General features: G+C 36.0%; 1 protein-coding gene across 1 annotated transcript; it reads right to left on the bottom strand.

Moving 5' to 3' along the window:
• Positions 1-5,631: 5,631 nt before the first annotated feature.
• On the bottom strand, positions 5,632-22,791 carry LOC134253597 (calcineurin-binding protein cabin-1-like). The gene is made up of 31 exons (XM_062736149.1): positions 22,537-22,791; positions 22,178-22,305; positions 21,750-21,832; positions 21,262-21,347; positions 20,865-21,093; positions 19,537-19,576; positions 19,269-19,345; positions 18,811-18,938; positions 18,505-18,575; positions 18,313-18,403; positions 18,081-18,220; positions 17,915-18,001; positions 17,615-17,739; positions 17,227-17,397; positions 16,232-16,348; positions 15,655-15,949; positions 15,348-15,402; positions 15,180-15,261; positions 14,968-15,030; positions 14,753-14,864; positions 14,409-14,576; positions 13,047-13,268; positions 12,608-12,709; positions 12,265-12,413; positions 10,123-10,949; positions 9,556-9,977; positions 9,180-9,290; positions 8,654-8,817; positions 8,123-8,363; positions 7,831-7,911; positions 5,632-7,370 (listed from the first exon to the last, which is right to left on the bottom strand). The coding sequence occupies exons 1-31, from the start codon at positions 22,646-22,648 to the stop codon at positions 6,192-6,194; spliced, it is 5,958 nt and encodes a 1,985-aa protein (XP_062592133.1). The 5' UTR covers positions 22,649-22,791; the 3' UTR covers positions 5,632-6,191.
• Between the last annotated feature and the right edge of the window lie 3,515 nt (positions 22,792-26,306).

Raw genomic sequence — 26,306 nt, 5'->3', positions numbered from 1 at the left:
TGTATTTTCAGTTGAATATGATGAGCATGGTCCACTTAGAGTAGTGTGTCCATTGTTGATCCACTCCAGTCACAGTGTGCAATAGGTAGTGGTAGCATGTGGTACCAGTTGCTAATGTCCCTGGTTTTGTCTATGCTATAGACACACCCAGTGTAACTGATTAGAACCACTCACTCATGAAACTTTAGATTGTGATTTGTAATCAATCTTAGCTGTAATAGAAGCCAAGAAACAATAACGATTGAAGTACACTTGCCATCAGAAAATGACTTGAAGGTGGTAAGTTTATTTTATTGTTTGATTGTTAGAAATGTGTGTGCATTGTTGATGCACTCAAGTCACAGTCTGCAATAGGTAGGGCTTGAATGTGGTATACCAGTTCCTAATGTCCCTGGCTTTGTCTATGCTATAGACAAACCCGATGGATTAAAAAACTGATTTGAGCCACTCACTCATAAAACTTCAGACTGTGACTTGTACGTAATCTTGGCTGTCATAGAAGCCAAGAAACAACACCGGTTGAAGTATTCTTGCCAACACAAGATGACTTGAAGATGGTAAGTTTATTTTACTGTTTGATTGTTAGAAATGTGTGTGCATTGTTGATGCACTCAAGTCACAGTCTGCAATAGGTAGTGCTTGTATGTGGTATACCAGTTGCTAATGTCCCTGGTTTAGTCTATGCTATAGACAAACCCAGAGGATTAAAAAACTGATTTGAGCCACTCACTCATAAAACTTCAGACTGTGACTTGTACTTAATCTTGGCTGTGATAGAAGCCAAGAAACAACACCGATTAAAGTATACTTGCCAACAGAAGATGACTTGAAGATGGTAAGTTTATTTTATTGTTTGATTGTTAGAAATGTGTGTGCATTGTTGATGCACTCAAGTCACAGTCTGCAATAGGTAGTGCTTGTATGTGGTATACCAGTTGCTAATGTCCCTGGTTTTGTCTATGCTATAGACAAACCCGGTGGATTAAAAAACTGATTTGAGCCACTCACTCATAAAACTTCAGACTGTGACTTGTAGTTAATCTTGGCTGTGATAGAAGCCAAGAAACAACACCCATTGAAGTATACTTGCCAACAGAAGATGACTTAAAGATGGTAAGTTTATTTTATTGTTTGATTGTTAGAAATGTGTGTGCATTGTTGATGCACTCAAGTCACAGTCTGCAATAGGTAGTGCTTGTATGTGGTATACCAGTTGCTAATGTCCCTGGTTTTGTCTATGCTATAGACAAACCCGGTGGATTAAAAACTGATTTGAGCCACTCACTCATAAAACTTCAGACTGTGGCTTGTAGTTAATCTTGGCTGTGATAGAAGCCAAGAAACAACACCCACTGAAGTATACTTGCTAACAGAAGATGACTTAAAGATGGTAAGTTTATTTTATTGTTTGATTGTTAGAAATGTGTGTGCATTGTTGATGCACTCAAGTCACAGTCTGCAATAGGTAGTGCTTGTATGTGGTATACCAGTTGCTAATGTCCCTGGTTTTGTCTATGCTATAGACAAACCCGGTGGATTATAATTAAAAACTGATTTGAGCCACTCACTCGTAAAACTTCAGACTGTCACTTGTACTTAATCTTGGCTGTGATTGAAGCCAAGAAACAACACCGATTGAAGTATACTTGCCAACAGAAGATGACTTGAAGATGGTAAGTTTATTTTATTGTTTGATTGTTAGAAATGTGTGTGCATTGTTGATGCACTCAAGTCAAAGTCTGCAATAGGTAGTGCTTGTATGTGGTATACCAGTTGCCAATGTCCCTGGTTTTGTCTATGCTATAGACAAACCCGGTGGATTAAAAAACTGATTTGAGCCACTCACTCACAAAACTTCAGACTGTGGCTTGTACTTAATCTTGGCTGTGATAGAAGCTAAAAAACAACACCGGTTGATTATTCTTGCCAACAGAAGATGACTTGAAGATGGTAAGTTTATTTTATTGTTTGATTGAAAGAAATGTGTGTGCACTGTTGATGCATTCAAGTCACAGTCTGCAATAGGTAGTGCTTGTATGTGGTATACCAGTTGCTAATGTCCCTGGTTTTGTTCATGCTATAGACAAACCCTGTGGATTAAAAAACTGATTTAAGCCACTCACTCATAAAACTTCAGACTGTGGCTTGTACTTAATCTTGGCTGTGATAGAAGCCAAGAAACAACACCGATTGAAGTATACTTGCCAACAGAAGATGACTTGAAGATGGTAAGTTTATTTTATTGTTTGATTGTTAGAAATGTGTGTGCATTGTTGATGCACTCAAGTCACAGTCTGCAATAGGTAGTGCTTGTATGTGGTATACCACTTGCCTATGTCCCTGGTTTTGTCTATGCTATAGACAAACCCGGTGGATTAAAAAACTGATTTGAGCCACTCACTCATAAAACTTCAGACTGTGACTTGTACTTAGTCTTGGCTGTGATAGAAGCTAAAAAACAACACCGGTTGATTATTCTTGCCAACAGAAGATGACTTGAAGATGGTAAGTTTATTTTATTGTTTGATTGTTAGAAATGTGTGTGCATTGTTGATGCACTCAAGTCACAGTCTGCAATAGGTAGTGCTTGTATGTGGTATACCAGTTGCCAATGTCCCTGGTTTTTTCTATGCTATAGACAAACCCGGTGGATTAAAAAACTGATTTGAGCCACTCACTCATAAAACTTCAGACTGTGACTTGTACTTAGTCTTGGCTGTGATAGAAGCTTAAAATCAACACCGGTTGATTATTCTTGCCAACAGAAGATGACTTGAAGTTGGTAAGTTTATTTTATTGTTTGATTGTTAGAAATGTGTGTGCATTGTTGATGCACTCAAGTCACAGTCTGCAATAGGTAGTGCTTGTATGTGGTATACCAGTTGCTAATGTCCCTGGTTTAGTCTATGCTATAGACAAACCCAGAGGATTAAAAAACTGATTTGAGCCACTCACTCATAAAACTTCAGACTGTGGCTTGTACTTAATCTTGGCTGTGATAGAAGCCAAAAAACAACACCGATTGAAGTATACTTGCCAACAGAAGAAGATTTGAAGATGGTAAGTTTATTTTATTGTTTGATTGTTAGAAATGTGTGTGCATTGTTGATGCACTCAAGTCACAGTCTGCAATAGGTAGTGCTTGTATGTGGTATACCAGTTGCCAATGTCCCTGGTTTTGTCTATGCTATAGACAAACCCGGTGGATTAAAAAACTGATTTGAGCCACTCACTCATAAAACTTCAGACTGTGACTTGTACTTAATCTTGGCTGTGATAGAAGCCAAGAAACAACACCGATTGAAGTATACTTGCCAACAGAAGATGACTTGAAGATGGTAAGTTTATTTTATTGTTTGATTGAAAGAAATGTGTGTGCACTGTTGATGCATTCAAGTCACAGTCTGCAATAGGTAGTGCTTGTATGTGGTATACCAGTTGGCAATGTCCCTAGTTTTGTCTATGCTATAGACAAACCCGGTGGATTAAAAAACTGATTTGAGCCACTCACTCATAAAACTTCAGACTTGACTTGTACTTAGTCTTGGCTGTGATAGAAGCTAAAAAGAAAACACCGGTTGAAGTATTCTTGCCAACAGAAGATGACTTGAAGATGGTAAGTTTATTTTATTGTTTGATTGTTAGAAATGTGTGTGCATTGTTGATGCACTCAAGTCACAGTCTGCAATAGGTAGTGCTTGTATGTGGTATACCAGTTGCTTATGTCCCTGGTTTTGTCTATGCTATAGACAAACCCGGTGGATTAAAAAACTGATTTGAGCCACTCACTCATAAAACTTCAGACTGTGACTTGTACTTAGTCTTGGCTGTGATAGAAGCTAAAAAACAACACCGGTTGATTATTCTTGCCAACAGAAGATGACTTGAAGATGGTAAGTTTATTTTATTGTTTGATTGAAAGAAATGTGTGTGCACTGTTGACGCATTCAAGTCACAGTCTGCAATAGGTAGTGCTTGTATGTGGTATACCAGTTGCTAATGTCCCTGGTTTTGTTCATGCTATAGACAAACCCAGTGGATTAAAGAACTGATTTGAGCCACTCACTCATAAAACTTCAGACTGTGGCTTGTACTTAATCTTGGCTGTGATAGAAGCCAAGAAACAACACCGATTGAAGTATTTTTGCCAACAGTACACGACTTGAAGATGGTAAGTTTTTTTATTGTCTGATTGTTAGTGATGTATTTTCAGTTGAATATGATGAGTATGGCCAACCACGAGAGGTGTGTGCATTGTTGATGCACTCACTAAGACCGCACACAGTCTGAATAAGTTTACAACGCTAGTACGTGGTACCAGTTGCTAATGTCCCTGGTTTTGTCTGCGCTATAGGACTCAGTTTTGGCTGTGATAGAAGCCAAGAAATTAACAAGAGCGATTGAAGATTACTTACTAGCAGTACACAATTGGAAGATGGTAAGTTTACTTTATCGTTTGATTGTTAGTGATATTGTATTTTCAGTTGAATATGCTGACCATGATCTCCCAAGATAGGTGTGTGCATTGTTGATGCACTCAAGTCAGTCTGAATAGGTATTTCTTGAAGCAGTGTTGTATTTGTAACTCGGACTTGTAAGGGAACTTAAGGTCCATGACTTATAAGGCATGCCTTACCGTGTGTATCGGCCCATAAAGGTGTCAGTTTTAATAAGGTTCCACTGTAGATGTTCCACTGTATAAAAGCAGATATCAGAGCAAAAAGAGCTAAGGCCACGAAGTGCCAAAATATGCCCTGTCACCAAAATAGTTGAAATTTTATTCTGTGATAGTTTAGACTTTGTGGGTTATAACACAATTTATTTTTTAATGATATCTTTTCAAGTTTTCTTTTTATAGTCATTTAAATTTGGTATTGTTTTCAAGCGAGAAACTTTTAGGCCATCTTTAAAAAACTTGTTTTGTTGCCCTCTTCCAACCAACAGGCTTAAAGCCCGATTCAAAACTTTTTTCAATCTCCTGGAACTAATTATCATTTTTTATGCATTCTGAAAAATAGATTTTGAAAATTCAGCATTGATTTAAAGATTTTCATTTAAAAAAAAAATCCCTTTCTTACCGACTCATTTCTTTATAAATTTGAATTGGGAGAGAGCAATCAAACATTACTGTAAATGTATTATATTTGGTGTGTACGATATTTGGTGGAAATTGATTTTTGAACAGGTTAGCATAGATTTGATTTAGCGCTTTTATTCATTTTCATATACATGAGTATATGCGCAAGACATTTAGCGTTGTACTTGAATTAGCATATGTTTCTTTCCGCCAAAGGCGCTAAAAAGAATACATAGCCAAATGTAATACGTTTACAGTATTTTAAAGTATCCCCTTTTTTTTAAAACTGAATATGCATGTTTTGTCATATCAAGACACATAGAGAAAACAATAGGGTACAATAAAACAAAGAGCTAGCTATAGAATAGAGGCTTAAAATATATTGTAAACACACCTACAAGGACACTCCAACTATGTACCACATACGCTAATATTTCTTGGAATTATTTCAAGAACCTTTCTTGCATTCATATTTCAAATGAAGTCCATTATACATAGATGTGCAGGACACTGGGAAATAATGTATTCTCCTCATTTTAAAATTAAGCTGTATCTTTGTCAATTTTCTATTTATTAAAATACAAATTATAATTTTAACCACATTTACTGAACGATATTTTGAAAATTGAAATTTGAAAATACACATGATTGCTTCACTTTAAAACAGCCCCCGTTTACATTTGACCATCTTACAACAAAATTCTGCAACTGTATTATACCGATGGTGCTTCTACATTACAATGTAGATACACACACTAATACTTGGACATTTATCTAGTACAACCAAACATTCAGCATATACATGTACTAGTACATGTACTAAGCATCCTATCACTTTCCTTTCAGTTTTACCAATATTTTTACTCTTCCTTGTCTCAACATCTTTCAGAAACATACTTATTATTCTCTTCACTCTTTTTCATAGCTGACCAGAGCACATACAGTCATAAACTTCAATCCTCCATTCAATTCTACAAACATTAACCAAATTGGTTCATTCTCATTCATTTCTCTATCCTCTACCATACAACAAGACTGGAAAATATATATGACAAGTTCACAGAGCCTACACAGTAAGTCAGTCAAAGGTACACACAGGACAAAATAATGGGCTTCAGTCATCTTCCACCATTAGTTCATCCTCGAATGAGATGTTCTCTGGATTGGCTACGTATACACTGCTCTGACTGTCCGAGTCTGTCACAAACAATCCTGTTGATGGATCAAGATAAGGTACATCCTTCACATCCGACATTTCATCCTTTCCTGAATCAGCACCTGCCTCCATCTTTAACTCACTTTCCTCTGTTACTTTACTAGAACTTGGATTATCTTTACTTTCACTTTCAGTGTTCTCAGTCACTAAAGTAGCACTAACATTTTCCCCATCTCTCCCCCCTTTTTTTTCTTCAGCCTGACTTTGATTTGCACTATCTTCCATTTCCATATCTTCCCCTGACAATTGCTTTATATCTTCCTTTTGGCTGGCTGATTTGCCTGTTGGTGTGGTCTCCATTGCCTCCTCATCTTCATCAGAAGACAAAATTTCAATCACCTCCTCAGACATCAGTGCCCTCTTCTTGGGAGGCATCAAATGAAGAGGTGGGCGAGGTGCTGCAGAGGAAGGCCTAGGGGAGGAAGATGCTGTAGTCATTTTTGGAGTGACAGGAGTATTCACTGGAGCTGGAGGTTCATCAGCCACGCTTCCATTTCTTCCAGCTTTTTCAGTCTTCTGCTTGTTAGCTTTGTTGATACCATCCTCTATCAAGGAAGATATCAAGGAAATAGCAGAAATACCAGAAGGCATTTGTCTAGATCCTGTTGACAGACAAGCACCAGTTTTGCTCTGTGCACCACCAAGAAGTGTGGATGCATTAATTTTAGGCTCCTCCCTTGAAGATTCTTTATTAAGCTCTGAAAGAGTTTGAGGAGTCATTTGTAATTTGGTTAACTGAACTACAGGCTGTTTGGGTTTTGGTGGTACAGAAGTTGGAATCTGTGAAAACTTTAACGTTGATGGATTTGCCTGTGGTTTACTGGATCGCATTGAAGTGCCTGTTTGAGGTAACTTGGCTGGTGAATGAGGTGTCTCTGGTTTACTAGAAGGTACTTGTACTGAAGTGAGAGGGGACTGTTGAGATTTTGTTTGCTGTGTGGATGAGAGATTGCTCTGAAGTGTTTTTACAGGAGATTGAGGTGTTCCTGAAGGTCTGAAGGGATTTGTTAAGAGTTTGTCAGGGGAAAACAAGGAGGAATCAGAAAAACTGCTATCCATACTTGATCGAACGGTGCCCTGCAAAAAAATGGAACAGGATCACTCACTGTAGAAGTACTTTTTTCCGTGTGGTATTAATTTACGCTATGTACGCGGTCACAAATTTTCCGCGGAAATTTGTCCAAGCGTACTTAATATAAATGTAAGGCATATAGTGATAATCTAGAATATCCGCGTAATTTTCTACCTGCGGATTAAACAGAAATTGAGATTCCGTGGAATTATAACCCCGTGGAAAAAAGTACGTCTACAGTAATTGTGAATACAAAATTAAACATGACATTTGTTAATCATTTAATGATTACATGTTACAGGGAGAATATACTTTTTTAAGTATGCTTTAATAATTTGAATAAATTAGATAAAAGCATTTATTTAACAGAAAAGTAGTTAAAATTTAATTTTTCTCATCATTCCGTTATTTTTTGCATGGTTTACAAGATGGATTTACAGCATCATTGAATAATGTTTTCTGTACCTGTCTTTGTGGTGTGTTCTGCTGATGATAAAGTTGACAAAATTTGATTGCTTGTTCAAACAGAGGTTTATCTGGAGAAACCTAAAAAATAATAATACTTTATGATCTGTGTTTTTTCTGCGGTCAACATCGCTTGAGATTTAAATGTGACAGTAAACAAAATTAATCCTTGGCCACTAGTCTAAATGTTAGCTTATATTCTGTAAATGCAGTTATCACCCAAATAGAAGTCCAGAGTAATTACTACGTAGGATATGCTTAAAATTTCATTTCACAATCCCAAAATATTTACCTCTTCTTTCATGACTGCCCGGAATGTTGCTGCCAGCAGATTACTAATTCTGGGTCCAATGGTTGCCTTCATTTTAGAAATTCCATAGTTATAAATTCTATATGTTTCCATCAACAGTTTAATGGCTTTTTCAGTGTCCTGTAATTCTCGTATTTCTGGAAGTCTGTTCTTTATTGCAGTCATGCAATAATCAAGAGCCAGTTTTGAGTAATGTAGCCTCTCAGCATCACGAAGGTACTTCCTGAAAATATGAAGAATTTTTGTATAAAAATTGAAAGCACAAGTCAATCTTTATGTGTTTTGCTTTTATTTTTTTAAATGCTTTGTCAAACTGCACAGCTATCAATTATGTTTAGTGTAAAAACCCTCTTTAACAATAGCAGTTTTCAACAAAACTGCAAGTCAGATTTTGAGAGAGCATTTAGCTTGATGAAGTCTTGATACATATTAATTTTCATAAATAATCCCTCCCCTTCCATTCCTAACAACATTTATATGCCATTGTGCAGATTTTTCTACTTAATGATTTACTTTTCTGCGTCTGGGGTCCTGTTTAGCTGTAGATGTAGATGGTACAACATGGGGACGTCTTTCTGTTCCAGTAGTACCTTCAGTAGGAGGAGGACCGCCCTGTTAAGGTGTGTGGCAAAACTCCCCGCCCTCTCCACCTCACTGATAGGAAGTCTCCACGTACCCTGGGAGAAAATTAATCAATACATCAAAATTGTTTTATTACAAAAAGAAATTCATGAGCACTGGTAAATTATTTCACAGTCTCTCAATTTCCTTTTCTCTTTTATGGAATTTAGAGAATTAGTTTTTTTATTGCTAAAGAAATTTCAAAACTTGAACTGTCCTATTAATGAGACTATTGACCCAGAATTGAAGAAAGTGCATATATATTTATATAGCTGTTAAAAACCCCACATAACAACTTTTTTTTTTATTTCCCTGCTTGGAATAATATGCTTCATTTAAAATTATGAAATCTTGCAAAGTTAAGAGAAGGTAATTCAATAGTTTTTAAATGACTAGCAGTACTCATTATAATGCTCACCTGGAAAAAGTTGGTGACTTTTCTCTCACTGAAGAGTCCCTGTGCTGGCATGTAACTAAGGGACTGCCACTGGGGATTTCCTAGCAAGAGATCTCGTGCATACTGCAGGTTCTGATGACAAATGAAAAATGAGTAAACATTTCATAAAATTTGCTTATAAATGCACTTCTTGATTAATAACCATTTAAATGTGTCTCCTATGACTAAAACTCAAAGTGCTTCATAAGACATACCATGATCACATTTGTTCTGCTTAAAAGTTTAAGAATCACTGTTGGAACGGATGCATTTTAGCACCTTTTCCAGTAAATAATCCTTTGACCAGTCATGTCAAAATAGTTTTGAACCACTTCAATGCACAATCAAGTTCCTTTACCTTGTGAAAAGTTGAGTAGAAATACACATAAGCCAGTCTATAAGTAGATTTGTAGTGGGTTGGAAATCTGGACAAACACAGGTGTAAAGCAGCCATACACTTGTCAATCAGATCTTTACGCAGGGCAGTCCCCTCCAGTTTGGGTTTCTCTTTTTCCTCAGATTTGCTAGACTCTTCATTCTTGTTTTCTTTTTCAGGTTTTGGTGTATCAGTGTCACCCCCTCCTGCTTCTACAGGGTTAACTGAATTTGTCCCTTTTCCTCCTTCCTGAGGAGGATTTCCTTTGGAGGGTTCCTCTGTCTTTATGCTTGAACTAGTAGATTCAGGTTTGGCCTTAGTTATGTCTGGTGAGCTCTTATCAGATTCTTTGGATCTTTCTGTCTCACTTGTTGTCTCTGACTCTTTTCCTTTGTTTTCATCTCCTGGAAAGATTATCAATCAAAACTTTTGATGATGAAATGCTCACTTCAATGTAAAAGACCACTAATATTTTTGCAAACAAAAGAACTTATCTACAGCAATCACAACTGCAATAACTCTTTAAAATTAAGACAACAGAATACATACTCTCTTTCACTGCCAATGGGTTATCCCCAGATTCTTTCATGCTCTCACTGACTTTTCCCTCCTCATTCTTTTCCAAACTGTCCATGGGTTGAACATCTCCCGCTGCTTTTAAGACAGGAGTTGAACCACCATCAATGCCTATTTCAGGTTTCACTTCTACATTTTGTACATTGCATGGTGTGACAATTTCCATTTTATCATCAGACTCTAAGGAAGATTGCTGATTATCTGGAGTGAAAAACTTTGGCTGGACTTTGGGATCAATAGGTTCTGGTGAGGAGAAAATTTCAATGATGTCCACTCCAGTTTTGGACATAGATGAATCTTTGGCCAAATTTAATTTAGAACTGGATTTTGATTCCTCAACAATCTCAGAAGGGATAAAACCTAAAGACTTCTGTTTAGTCAACTGTTCCGTATTACCACTCTTTGAAGCTGCACTGTCTTCAGAATCTGGCATTTTTCCACCACAAGAATCCAGCATCTCAGCTGACAATTCAATTGTCTTGGGTACCGCAGATGGTTCCTGATGTTTAAAGGTTGCGCCAGAAAAGTTCAGCAAACTGTCTTCTCCTCCTATGCTACCCCAAACATCCTGAGAAGATTCGGAAGGCTCCGCACTAGGGAAATACTCGCTGCTGTCTCGGCTGTTGTTTGCCGAGTCTTCCAGCTTTTCATCCATACTGTTGTCCGCGGAATCAATATTCACCTGATTTTCATTGACATTGTCCATCATGTTTGTGGAATCCTTGGATTTGGAGTAGGTGTGGTCTTGTTGGTTTGTGGTGGTTTTGTCGGTCTTTGTATCCTCATAATCCATGGATACACTGAAATATATGTAAATAACAAAATCTTAACTTGACTAGAATACACAAAAATAAACAAAAAAAAAAAACAAGTCTGATATGTACAAGGCCATTCCTACTTAAAGCTTTAAATTAATATGCTTTTTCAACCAGAAACAATGTATATATACATGTGCATGTATGACTTCAAACAGGCTTTTTTTAAGATATATTAATACAGACTGTATGTTAGTTTATATATGAAGCATTATTCTATAAAAAATGACCATATTGCAAAGCCAGATGTACATATTCACACTCTCAGAATGTGGCTATAAATTATAATGAAAGAAAAAGTGAGCAAGCTCACATACGCCATGCTCCCCCAAAACTCAAAGTGCTGAAAATCCCGGAAAAAAATAAAGGAATTGGAATTTCCCTATGATATGCACATCTACACATTCATTTGTGTCTTAAATATCTGCAAAGATTGATGAAATTCTGTGCAGCGGTTTATGAGGAGTTGCGCTGACAAACTGTCCATCTTTATATTCAAGATATCCCCAAAAATCTAAGTTAAAAAGTGCCGAAATTCCCAGAAAAATAAAGGATTACGAATTTCCTGGTAATATGCACATCTATACATTGTGTCCTAAATATCTGCAAAGTTTGACAAAATTCTGTGAAGCAGTTTATGAGGAGTTGCGCTGACAAAATGTTCATATCTATATTCAAGGTATGGACAAAAATCTATGTTCAAAAGTGCTGAAATTCCCAGAAAAATAAAGGAATCGGAATTTCCTGGTAATATGCACATCTACACAATGTATCCTAAATATCTGCAAAGCTTGACGAAATTCTGTGCAGCGGTTTAAGAGGAGTTGCGCTGACAAACTGTTCATTTCTATATTCAAGATATGGCCAAAAAATCTAAGTTGAAAAGTGCCGAGATTCCTAGAAAAATAAAGGATTAGGAATTTCCTGGTAATATGCAAATCTATACATTGTGTCCTAAATATCTGCAAAGTTTGACGAAATTCTGAGCAGCAGTTTAAGAGGAGTTGTGCTGACAAAGTGTTCATGTCTATATTCAAGGGATGGCCAAAAACCTAAGTTAAAAAGTGTGGAAATGCCCGGAAAAAATAAAGGAATTGGAATTATCTGGTAAAATGCACATCTACACATTGTGTTCTAAATAACTGCAAAGTTTGACGAAATTCTGTGCAGCGGTTTATGAGGTGTTGTGCTGACAAAAAAACAGGACTGACGGACTGACTGACACTCTGACTGACTGACGGTCGGGTCAAAAACATTATACCTCACGCGACTTGTTGCGTGGGGTATAAAAATCTCATACTTTCCAGACTCCTCATCCTTTTTCTCACATCCTCTGGCAAATGGAGAATTAGCTGCTTCATCTATGTAGTCAGAGTAGGTGTGGTAATCCTCAGTGTGGGAGCCACTGAGCAGTAGCTTCAGGATAGACACATGAAGGCGGTAGAACATCTGTAAAAAGATAGCACCCATTAACCATAAACTCACCCATACAAATTGAGATGATATACAGCAAAACCTCATTATCTGTATTTGAAGACATCAATGTCCAAAATAATGAATTTTAACTGTATTTGAGACTTTAAAAATTCTCCAATAATTATTCCAAATTTTCTGTATTCAAATATAATTTTTTTAATACTTGCCTCCAAGGCCTCTACTGCTAGCCTGGGGGAAGTATGGGCTGTGTAAGCATAGGCAATCTTTTTTGGATAAGTGGCATTCTCTTCATGTAGAGCAGCAGCAGCCTGAAATAGTCATCACAGAAGGCATCAAAAGACAAAAAAAAATATTTTAATATGGAATGTTTTACCTTGTACTACTCAAATATTTCTTTCTTTCTCCAGAAAAGTGAGTCTTTGGTAAAGTAAAATCAGGACAATTTTATTAAGATTTCATAGCTACATTACAGATCCCCTTTTTGTGTCTCTCTAATTATTCATAGATTCATTTTAACGAGACCAAAAAAATTAAACTTGGCAAAATTCAAGAGTTCTCCCCTTTTATATCACTGCCATCTTCGCATAGATGGTAAATTACACATATAATTGTCAAACTTTATTCTTATCACCTATGACATCTGACCTGTTTATAGTATTTCAGATACTCCAGGGGTGGTTTATGCATTTTCTCCAGACACTTCCCCATCATGTAGTCTGTCAGCCATTCCTCACTCTCCTCGTCTACACACTGGGAGGCACTCTTATAACACATGAACGCCTTGTCCAACATCTCAAGCTTAAAGCTGGACGCTGACTGCTGCAAGTCTGAGGGAAGAAAATCCACGTCACATTCTTCTTTCTTTTCCTGAAATACGGAATTGCTGGTCAATAATATATTATATTATACCTCTATTGATAATACTCGAATTTGATTGGCTGGTAAGGAAACTTTAAAACACAACAATGACTCCAAATGGTACTGTTTACAGCAATAATGACCTAGGAATCATTGCACGTGGGATATAATGACCCGTTCATTATTATTAATGACTGCTAAATAATGACCTCTCAATCAAAAATTCCTTTTTGAGTAAAGTTAATGCATAAAATAATAATAATTCAAGAAAACAACATGTTTATAAATTGTGCATGGTCTGTTTTGCATTACCATACACGATATTTTGACATGAGTAAACTGTTTAAATTAACGATAAAATTTTGTATCATACAGAATACGGCAAAATTTTATTGTTAAATTAAATGGTTTACTCATATCAAAATATCGTTTCAATTCAGTTCTGGAATGTAGAAGCGGCTCTGTAAAGAGTAAAATTATGCGTTAGATTTTGACTCGGCAGAGGAAAAGTATTCGCTAGTTGTATGTCGCTATCAATCAAATATTGTTTTAATCAGTAAATCATGATGCAAAAACTTACACGACTTGCAGACGTCAATGTAAACGGAGTGTATTGAATCCCAATCCCGATCAAAGAAAAAATTGATAATGGTTAGAGATTCATACTTTTCAATATATATATCGGTATAATAAAACAATTGATTACCCCTTTTGAGTTCAACATGGAGAAATAAGGACCCTCGACCTGGCCCACTCGATGACCTTCCCTGACCTCGGCCGCTACGCTCATGTCAGGTCACCTCGTGGGCAAGGTGTCGGGTCCTTATTTCACCATGTTGACCTCAAAAGGGGTAATTAATTGTATATTAGTTACAGTATGTACAGATAGATAAACAGACAAATGTCAGATCACAAGGTGATTTTTACATAAAAGAAAATATATAAATATGTTCTTGAATTACATGTACATGAAATAAAGATGAAAATAAGAATTTTCTTTAGGATATGCCAAGTTTTCCTCTGTTCAGCATTTGACTTGGTTTTGATAATCAAAAGCTGATGAAAACTCATAAAATGAGTAGCCCATGTTCTTTACAAAAGAAAATGCCTTAAAGAATAAGAAATGTTTATTGTAAAAAGAAATGTAACCTGATGAAAGCCGAGTTGCCTGGAGGAGTGAGCATGTAACTGGTAAGACAAAGATCCATACTCCATCCATAGTTTACCATAAGCATCCTCAATGTCTACCGCTCTGTCAAAACACCTCAGTGCTGCCCCAGACCTCTTCCTCAGTGACACATCTAGTTTTAGATCAGTCTAAAAATAGAATAGAAAACATCAAAGAATGGGGTCAATTTGGGGGGAGGGTTTTTTGGTCATATTCACAAGAATATCTGTCTCGCTAAAAAGCCTAACTGTACATTTAGAACCTCAAAGCAATTAAACGAGACATTTATGATTTTTATCAAGATAGCAGTCTTTGTTACACTTACCGAGTTGAGTTTCTGTTCCAGCTGGTACATCCTAGCAAGGGCCAGTCCTGCCCAGGAGTCCAGTCTTAGTGGACAAACACAGATATCATACATGTAAAATTTGATGGCCTTCCTGCAATTTGAGAAAATATTCAAAATAATAAACAAAATTGAAATGAAGAAGTAAACAAGGTGACAACAATTCAAAAGCAAGTAATAACGTGTTGGTTACTTACGGATGTTCATTGTTCTTGAAGTAATAGTCTGCCAGTAGGTAATAGATTTCTTTCGTTATAGTTCTGTAAAAAAAAAAAATGCTGATGCAAACATGAAGTACCCCATACTTTCTTTCGAATTAGTGTGTCCATGTACATTGTATAGTGCAGGTATGCTAAAAGTATTGCTACAGATAAAAGATCACCATTTATTTTATAAAGCTGTCACTTACAAGAACTCTAGTCCTTTCACAGGGGTAGGAACAACACTGCTCGTGCCATCAATGTAGTCCTGAACTTTATCCAGTCTGTTAGCTAAAAAAAAAATAACTTACAATATTATTTTACCACATTGCTTAAAATGATCTGTTTGATTTAAACATGAAGAAAGAGTGCCCTACCTGGTTTTTCCTTCTCAGGTATAAGCTGTATAATTCTTCTTAAAAGAGACTCCAGCTAAAATGAAATCAACAGTATTCACCAAACATTAGAGTATGTTTTTGAAATTAACTTGACTTTTAACAGTCAAGGTACAACTGGTCAAAAATAAATTATTAAACTATTGATACCCAAATTAATACAGTTTTTTTGTGTAGTTTTTCATAAAAGAAGTTCCCCACTCTAAAAACATATATCAAATGGAAGACTGTATTTGTTCAGATAAAAAATTTTGACATTTCCTTGGCTATCAAAATCTGCACTTCTTACCTCTGCAGAAACAGTGTCTGTCTTAAAACTGTCAAACTCTGGCAGGTTCTTTGGCTTGTAACACTCAAAGAGCTGTACAGCCTGAGGGAGGGTGAGGGAAAGGGGTGGGGCATTGTGGTCAGCTAGGTGTTTGGCCTTGCCCTTCTTGTTGGGATGACCGTAAAGACAGTACACACATTGCTCATACATCTGCCTGAGGTCCTCTGTGTACTTAGAATTGTCCTTGAGTTTCTTTTCCAAGACACCCATGAAAAATATCAGGAATTGCCCATCTGACTTTGTGCACCATGAATGGCTGTAATAATATACATGTAAGGTAGTGATGATCTTATGTCCCTTTTAAATCAAAATTCAATTCATTAAACTGATATACCTGAATTCATATTTCAAAAATTCCTAGTAGACACATATAAATATATTAAACTTGAGCTACAAACAATAAAACTACAGCTTTCTCATGCTTAAGCTCAGTTTCAAGTTTTGGCTTTGACACCTCAAACTCTTAAATACATAAAATTTTACATTATTTTCCGAGTTTGAGATACCAAGGCTTGATTTCTTGGTATTTCAACCCTACCTTCCCAGATATTCATGTGAGACATTGAGGAGCATCAGTGAAGAGGGCAGATTCTCTTGACTACTCATATCTGTAGATTCTTGTTCTTTCTGAAGGGCAAAGAATTTCTCTTCCTCCCTTTGGAAAAAAAATAGAAAAATAGTTGTTCAAGTTCTTAACAAAGTAAAGAGTTTAAAAAAATGTTTATAAAACACTTATGCCCTCCTTGTCCCAAAAAAATGGAATTTTTCTGAGTCCAAAGGGCATAAATCTGTCCCAAGTTGATTGATCGTACCAAAAATAAAAATTGGCCTAGATATTCATCTGATAAATCTGCATACTAAATTTCATTTCAATATGTGCAACCCCTGCGAAGAAACTGAACAGAAGCTGCAAATAACTGGAACTTTTCTAAGTACAAGGGGCATACCTTTGGGCTTGATCGTACTCGAAACTTAACTTAACTTAGATATTCTTATAAATCTATATACCAAATTTCATTTCAGTATGTGCAACGGTTATGGAGAAAATGAAGGGAAACTAAATGGACTGACAGATGGACAGACAGCAGCAAAGCAATATGCCCTCTCTTCTTCGAAGGGGGCCATAACAATGGTTTTCAGTTCTATATGCCATCATCACATTCATTATTTAAAATCAGTGTTTTTCTTATTTTTTTGTTCATTTCAATCCATTGCAAATCAAAATTTTCATTTTTTAAACATCATATTTTATTTTAAATCATGTATAGAGAGAGGGTACTTAGTTTAAAGAACATTTTCTAATCCCATTTATAAAATTTATGGAGACGTGAAGTAAAATTCACATACATGTATGTCCACATCAAACTTAAAGACATAGAAGTAACAGTGAGCTGCAAAATATTATTTAGCTTCACAAGAAAACAAATGGGCAGATATTTTCCCTGGGAATATCATTGGTACTGAATCCAGTAAAAAACAAAAACCTATTATTTTCAACTCAGTATATTCTACAATTAAGAATGATCAACTTACCAGTTGATGATGGAGTAGAGGATCATCCAAGGTAACACACTTCCTATGGGCATGTCAGTCGCCTTCTCTGGTACCGACATCATGATGTCAATCACACTCACCAGGTCAGAGGTCAAACGATTCTTACGAGGCTCGCTCAGTGCCTTCAAACACTCAGGCTTCTCCAGATTTCTTATGAAAATAACAATAAATTCTATTAGTTTTACGAAACTGAGAAACAGTGCACTTTTTTTGTGAACAATAAATATGCAGTTTTTAACACTTTTTTATATGGTTGGCACTAACTCTCTGGTCATCCATACCATTTTTTTCCAGACCAGCCAGCTACAGATCTGCAGCTTAATATCCCAATAAAATTTTTCAGTTGCAATGTGTGGCATTTTCTTACTTGAGAAGCGATGACCAGATCTGGTTTAGCACAGCTGACCACTCATCTTTCTGAGGGCTTGTTGTGGCCTTCTTGTATCCCTGAAAGGCCTCATGAAAAGCTACCTCACCCCAATGTATAGATCTCTAAAAACAAAAAGCATGAGAAGTAAGTGCAATTGTGATCCACTTAATCGTCATACTGATAAAATGTTCTGTATTTTACTATACAATTGTCAAATTTAGTCCTAGAATTTGTTTATATATAATTAAAAAGAAGATTGAGTAATGCTTTTTTCATAATCATTCTAGAAGAATTCACCTGCATATCTCCCATTTTTTGAAGGCAGTCATGTAGCAAGCAGAGCTGTTCGATCCTTGGAGGAATAACAGATTCCGGGTCAATTCTCTATAAAAAAACAAAGAACTCGATTATTCACTGAATCATTACTGCAAACAAGATCTGACCATACTAAAACATAACCTACCATAGATTTCTGACTGGGTTGGTTAACGGCCTTTAACAAAAGTTCCACCACTTTTTCAAATTCTTTGGCTTCAAACAATTTTTGCATTTCATCCATGGACTGACTTCTCTCCAAGGAATCTTGATGCCGATCTATGCTTTCTGGAATGAGAGTGCATATCAAACAGCAAAAAAATATGGTATATTTTACCAAGCATGATGTTCTTATTCTTTCAAATGCCAGTATAAAATACCTATTGAAAGCAAGTTGTCACTTTGGCAGTTCTGCAAGAAAATCTCTGGGGCATTTTCATCTTCAATTCTCCATTTCAAAAATTCTTTTGCCTAGGAATGGAAATAATTTTTATGAACTCACAATAAAGAATCATTATGCAATAACATCTTATTTCTGACACAGGTAAGACAAAAACTGATCACGGCTTTACCTTGTGAAAGCTGCATGAAGCATACTGAATTTTTCCCTGTAGTAGACACAGCCGAGCCTGCAGCCAGAAAGCTTTGAAAGGATAAAAATACACTTACTTTTCATAAACAGCTGCAAAGCTATTGAGACCATTAACTTTTAAAATTTACATCCCTGACTGATACACAATTTTTGTATTGAATTTACAATTTCCAGCCTTCCAGCATTTTGCCAATTCATACATTCTTACTAAGACTTACTCTGACAGTTTTAGCTCCCCCCCTACCCCCACCTCACCCTTTATTGACAGACTGACAGTCAATCCTACCTCTGACACAGTGCTGTAACCACAAAGGTCCCATGACCTCTGACTGACCCTGTAACCCAAATATGTAATCCATGTCTTCCTCCCAGAACTTGGGCATCTCTGATGGAAGACCTGACCCAGGACTTTTCCTGCAGTGAGAAGAGTGTTACTATTAAGGAATATAAGGAAAATATTAAATTCTTGAGATTTACTAGCAGAAATCAACAGATATAAAGGTTAAATTTAAGTCAAGTAAAGTACATGTACAATGTATGTTATATTTTACATGCATACAGAATGTAAATCCTACATAAAAGTTCATACAGTGTCCTAGTACATGTACTTATCTTATTTTTTTTCAAACTGAAATTGATTAACTTTGTAAAGTAATTATGTGAATCATAGCATTGCATGCTTTTATGTAAGAAACTTCGTTCACAGTGATGGTGAATAGAAGTACATGTGTATGGATAGATTACCCTTTAGGTGAGGCTCCACTTCTGAGGTGCTTGGTTAACCATTGATCAAACTGAAACTCCAGCTTCATTAGCAACATCTGAAACAAGATTTACCAATTAGTTAAGAATTTCAATATTCATTTTTCTTTAAAATAATGAAGATAACATTTCTTTTTACCTGGTACAGCTGTACTGGATTTTTAAGCTATTCAGTAAGCGATGGAAATCAGGAAAATTAAAATCTGGCACATTTAAAAAAATAATAAGCAAAAACTTGTATCATACAAACCTTTCCGAACACTCTTATGTCTTCTTCTGGTTCATTTTTACTGCATAAAACAAAAATAATACAATAAGTTACATATATTTCCAGTAAAAAAGTCGTAATAACGAGAAAAAAGTCGTTATTACCCCGCTCATTGAATTTTTTTTTTACAAGTGTCATTTCATCATTTTGTTGCATTGATAAGATTCTAATAAATATTAACCCTTTGTTTTTACAACTGTGAAATACACAACTACGTAACAGGAAATCACTTTCCGCTTGAACGCACACAATACACAGGTAATCAACAGAGAGAATGCCTCAGAGATCGGGTAGGCCGTGCATCTAGTGAAGTCACAAGGTCACAGTACAATGTAATCAGGTACCAACAACAGAAAACTGCATAGTTACGGTGCTGCTCAGTAATATTCTTTTGCTGATAAAATGCATGTTTTTTAAACTATGAATAAACTATTATTTAGTTTTTTTACCATTTTAAAAATTAAAATTAATATATTTTTTTTTAACAAAACCAAGTTGGCTTGGCAAACCCCTCTAGTTTTGACAGATTCTCCAGTTTATGTAATTTTTTCTTCAGTTTGAAATTTTATTAATGAACACGTGTGTTTCTATTCCAAATCATATTAACAGTTATCAGTATATTATACACAAGTAACGGTAAGTTGAAAAGCACTAGTCAGGGATTCTGAAAATAATTCAATTTCTAATTTTTTCAGTGTTTGCACATTAGTTGTATCTTGGAAGTCAGCTTGTCATAGGACTAAATTAATTGTAGGTGCATTTAAAGTAAAGACAACTTGAAGTCAACTGCTTGCATTCCTAAAATTGGCAGATTTAACAATTTTTTAAGGCAAAGTCTAAAGTCTTGTGTTAAAGTTAAATTAAATTGAAAACATTTTATTAAAAATTGTGATGATCAGTCTTTAAAAAAGCCACAAAAAGTACCCCCAAAATGCTGGAAAATGCACCAATTAGAACCATTTAAAACAAAATTTTCTCGGGGGAGGCCCGAACCCCCACCTATGGGAGGGGGACACCCCCTCCCATGCCCTCCCCCTTCGGCCCTTTGGGCCTCAAAACCCCCCCATATGAACATCTGGATCCGCCACTGATTTCAATGCGCTTTTATCCCAGATCATAATTTAAGATTGAGAATTTACCCAATTACAAAAAACATTGTATCAAAAGAAAGATCACTGTAGTCATATAAAATTTCTATACTTTATAAAATACAGGTTGGATACAAAAAGCTGACCATGAAATTTCAACTTAGGATAGTACAGGTGAGTTCTAAAAGCAGACCATGAATTTTCAACTTACGATAAACTAACCTGAGTAAACATGGCAAGTCTGTATGTCTCCTCCATCTCGTATATATCCTGACAAAGACCGAAGCGAGCTCTGGGGGCCAGGCCAGCTCTGCCCTATCACACAGACACTCCAGAAAATGTAACATCAAACTAAGCAGGCCGCCATTCTTCTGTTCTCTCTCAAGGAATTCCCTGACCTCATTTTCCTCTGTATCTGATAACGGCTTTGCCTTTGATACTGTTCCACTTTCTGAAATTAATCCATTAGATTAGAATCTAGGCTGTGGTATAATTCTAGTGGGTGTGGTACTAAATGGAAATAAATGGTACTAAATCAGTCTTACTGGATTTAGTAAATTGACTCCCTCGAAATAAAGGGTGAAGTACTAACTAACTCTTTAAAGTGTGACTTACTTACCAGTTTTATTGGTTTTAGTAAAAACAGATCCTTCACTGTCAGAAAGAAGATCCAAGGTTTCCATTTCCTCCTCATCAACTCCAGACCTTCAAAAACAATTACATACATATGGACATTAACATTGAAAATGTGCATGGATGGTGTGCTTACCAATTTAGGTGAATTTAAAATTTAGCCTGATTTGTAAAATCATATACTTATCAGTCCAGTTATGAATTTACACTGCAAGCATTTTTATTCTTTTACATGTGTGCAATATTCATAGGCCAAGATTATTTTCTATATTAAACACTACCCAAAGGGTGCTGATATACACTTACAGTGCTGTGTATATCCCAAAAATATTCATGTACATGTAGATACACACGCAATGACTTACGGAAAACTAAAGAGTTCAAAATTCCAACTACATGTATACAAATGCACTCCTTGTAATGACTTTTTTTATTTGGACATTATTCATTATCAAAATCATATTTTTTGTTTACCTGAGACTGGGAGGTATAAATGTCTCTAAGATCTCTCGGAAGTTCACTCGTTCCTCCTCTCTTCGTGTAAAAGTGTTCCTCACCTGTCCAAAGTCAATCGTAAATTCAATTTATCATCAAGTAATATCTCTTACATAGGCATTCTAATATCTGTAATATTTAAGATATCACAGAATTTTAATATGAACACAATTACATGTTCAAATTTTTGTAATAAAAGATTTCCAAAATAAAGACTATCAAAATATTCAGGACAATCAATTTTAAACTTAAAGTATAAGTAAATGTACAAACAATTAATTTTCCTCATAAAATTCACAGCAGATAATAAATGAAAGGTACATACAATGTAAAATACCCTTAATGTATTGAATACATAATCTTTCTCTAACTTATCAATTTTAATCTATATGTTCTTTTCCTTTTACCCTGGCTGATCGTCGTTTTTCGTAGTACGGGTTATCAAAATTGGATGACTTCTTCCTCTTTTGACCTTTGCCCTTGCTCTCAGTGTCACTGTTTTCTGACCCAGGGTGATCTTGTAATGCAGATGTCACTACATTCAACAAAGAAGAGATATATTTTTTAAAAAACTAACATAGAAACTTCTTTGAAAAATCCATGCAATTTGCTGAAAAGTTACAAGTATTTGTAACAAAAACTATCAGCACTGGGTGTGTTTCAAAATTACAAAGATAACATATTGTTAATATTGAGTTAATTATATACAAATAGATGTAGTATGGGGTGCAGTACTGTAATATTTAAATTTCCACGTTTAGCATACCTGAAATTGGAATAGCAGACAAAGTTGTAAATGAATTTGACACATCTGAAGGTTCAGAGGTCACGGTCACAGTAACATTCTCTGGTTCAGAGGTCAGAGTGGAAGAAGTCATTATCACTTCACTCTCTGGAGCAGCAGTATTAGTGTCACTACTGGTAACAAGGATGTTGTCACTAGCTGGCAAAGCTGGAACTACAGCAGTATCACTGCTGACAGTGACAGCAGTAGAACTGACAGTAGTGGAACTGACAGTTGAACTGACCACAGTTGAATTGGTGGTAGTTGAACTGACAGTAGTTGAGCTGACAGCAGTGTCAGATACACTATCAGTTGAGATGACGTTTGTCACATTTTCTGCCTCAGGGGTGTGATCAACCTCCATTTCCTCAGGTTTTGAGACATCTATTTTTTCTACAGGTGGAGGCAATTCTGAAGAGGAAATTGTGGAGCTTGCAGGTTCACTTGGTGCTTCATTTTGGATTTCTTTACTTTTGCTTTTGTCTGGAGCATAGTCACTCAAGTCAACCCCGATACTCAAACTCTGTTACAAAAAAAAGAATGTCTAAAATAGTTCCAAATGATTTTCAAGATGTATTTACTTTGTGTAAACATTTTTACACATCCTGATAAACTATGGAAATAGAAAAAGCCTTGAACTGACCTTTGGTGGGGTGGCTTTCTTTATATGGTCATACAATGCGATCAAGCTTTCACCCAAGGACAACCACCTGATATAAAATTTTTAAAAAATTCATAAAACACTTAAATTCTTTGAGAGTTTGCTATATTACAGGTCAATAGTCAATAACTCATTCCAACTTGCAGTTTATGGATGAAGTGCAACTGACAGTTTGTTACTTGCATATACGACTCAACAGTTTGTGACTTACGTATATGATTTTACAGGAACTGGCAGTTTGTTGGGCTTCATCGGGGGAGTTCTGGCCAATTCCCTTCTTTTCTGTCGCATCTTCAATGCCTCATTCACATACTGTAGGAAGATAAAAGAGCTTCAGAATCAGATGATTTTAAATATCAATTTCATTTATCAAAAGGAAGACAAATCAAAATGAGGCATAACCTCAGAATCCTCATGAAGAACACATACCTCATCTATATCCTCTTGCTCAACTTTCTCTGTATCGATTAGTGGATTGCTATAAAAAAGATAACAAACATTGAATTCTATATTGCCTTGAGTATTTTTTATGTCTCAATACCAATACATTGTATCCTATAGCATGGTATTTGGAATTTGGGATACCACAGACATCGTAGTTCATATAAATGACAAAGGAGTTTCATAACTAACTTTTTTTTAATTTCAAAATGTTCATCTTACCATTCTTTAAACATTTCTTGAGTAGCCTCTTTTAGGGATGGTTGTTCCTTAAGTATTTGATTCCTGAAAACAATCCCCTTGGGGTACAAATAGTCTTTCTTCAAAGCCTTGGATATATAGTAAAGACAATCTGAAAATCAGACATAAAGTAGCATTGATTTTATCAAATTGTACTTTTAACAGCTCTGATTTTTACATAGTAAAAAGACCTTCAATATCTCTATTACTGTATACAGGGTTATTTTTGTCCCGTTTATTTTCGCCCTTTCACACCTGCAAACATTTATGCCCCATTTTAAATTCACCCAGAAACAGTTCTGTTTAGAATTAATACTGTGTTCTTTGAATTCATCCCGTTTTAAATTAGCCCACTTGTGAACATAGGCGAAAATAAAACGGGGCGAAAATTTCCCTGCATACAGTATTTTGACACTCCAAAGTGATTTTTATTGATAAGTTTTTCTCGCATAATCATCGGTGTTAGATAGACTTCTCCCGTGTGAGACAGCAGTGTGAGATTTTTCTGTCTTACACTATGTATTACTACGCTATAACGGTACTACTTTTTAAATGTAAACAATATCGTCTGCAATAAATAAATAATTATCATGGAGGGTGCAAGTACAAGTGTGCGATTCAAAAATGTGGAAACATCTACTTTTATTGAAGCAAATGAAAACTCAAACACTTTACGAAAAACAATGGGCCATTTGAACATTTTACGTGAGTATTTTGAAATTAAAGGGGAGTCAAGAGAAATTTACAATATACCCCCGAATGAGTTGGACCCCCTCTTGTCAAACTTTATTGTGAATGTCCACACAAAATCTGGCGAAGAATATGAACCTTCAAGTCTTAGGGGAATGATAGGGAGCTTTGAAAGACACTTAAAACGTCATCGGTATCAGTTTTCGTTAATTACAAGCTTTGAATTTGCGCAGTGCAGAGAGGCCCTAAAAGCAAAACAAAAAGATTTAAAAGCGCAAGGGCGTGGAAACAAACCCCAAAGGTCCGACTCTTTAACTCATGATGAAATTGAAACTCTCTTCAAGACTGAACAACTGGGGAAAACTACACCAACCTCGTTGATAAGCACACTATGGTTCAATAATACGTTGTATTTTGGCATGCGAGGGGGGACAGAACATCGAAACATGAAATGGGGTGATGTAGTCTTGAAAAGGGATGAGGCACTTCAACTTGACTTCTTAGAATATCACGAAAGGGCAACCAAAACTAGAACTGGTGTGGATGTCACTGATAGCCGTGCCTGCCCACCACGGATGTATGCAACCCCTGAGACCCCTGAAAAATGTCCCGTATCCACCTACATTTTGTATAGAGATAAACGCCCAGACGGATATTCAAAACATGAAGACCCCTTTTACATTTCTGTAGTAACAAACGAAAAACGCCCTAAAATGCAGGACCGATGGTTTATTTCTAGCCCCATGGGTGTCAACAAACTTAATGACCTAATGAAAAGAATGTCAAAAAATGCAGGCCTACCTGATAATAAGAAAATCACAAACACGAGTGTCCGGAAAACCCTGGTCCAAAGGATGACGGATTCGAATGTCCCTGATACATGACAAGTGTACGTAACAGGTCACAAAAACATTCAGTCATTGAATAACTACCGCACAATAAATGACTCACAGAAATACGCAATAAGCAGCATTTTATCAAATTCATCCTGTAATAATTCCTCACTGGTTCCATTCTCAAATTCTTCTGCACCAAAACATTCTCGTTTTGAATCATCATCAACCAGAGCGCTGCCCAGCTCTACAGTGACAAATGCACTCCCGTCCTTCGACTTGACACCAATTTCAGATAATACCGCCATTGAAACTCAAAACAACCAGGTCAATATGCAGCATTCCTCAAGCTCACAACATTCTTTTGGATCCATATTTAGCGGGTCTCAAATACATGGGAACATCACTGTTAATATCACAAACAATTCTTACCAATCTCGGAAGCGAATCCGTGTTATTGACTCCGACTCTGACTAGACTTTTCAACATGTTTCACACATGCATATGTATGTCACATTATGCAAAGACATTTCGAATGTAAACATTCCTTCTTATATAAACATTGTAATAATTTATAATAATATTATCATATATGATTAAAATGTTGTTCTTTTATTTATTAAATTAAATTTATTTTCATTCAAAAGACTGCTGTTTTTTCACTTTTTGAATAGGGCTATTTTTAGTTCGCGGAAGGATTTTTCTGAAATGAATTAAACGTTCACGGACGTTTTTTAAAAACTATTTCAGTTTAGGCAGTTTTAAGGGGATTGAAATTAATTTTTTAGTTTACACTTTCAGATAATACCTCGGGGCCAAGCCTCGTCCTAGACTGTGAATCTTGTCCCCTCGGTGGAATTTCACTATCCCCCACTCGTAGTAATGAA

The sequence above is a fragment of the Saccostrea cucullata genome, unplaced genomic scaffold, assembly GCF_032062105.1.
Source record: "Saccostrea cucullata isolate Sc308-1 unplaced genomic scaffold, CSIRO_AGI_Scuc_v1 ctg110, whole genome shotgun sequence".
Classification (NCBI taxonomy): Eukaryota; Metazoa; Mollusca; class Bivalvia; order Ostreida; family Ostreidae; genus Saccostrea; species Saccostrea cuccullata.
Note: the sequence above shows the minus strand (reverse complement) of the source record. Positions and strands in the feature narration are given on the sequence as shown.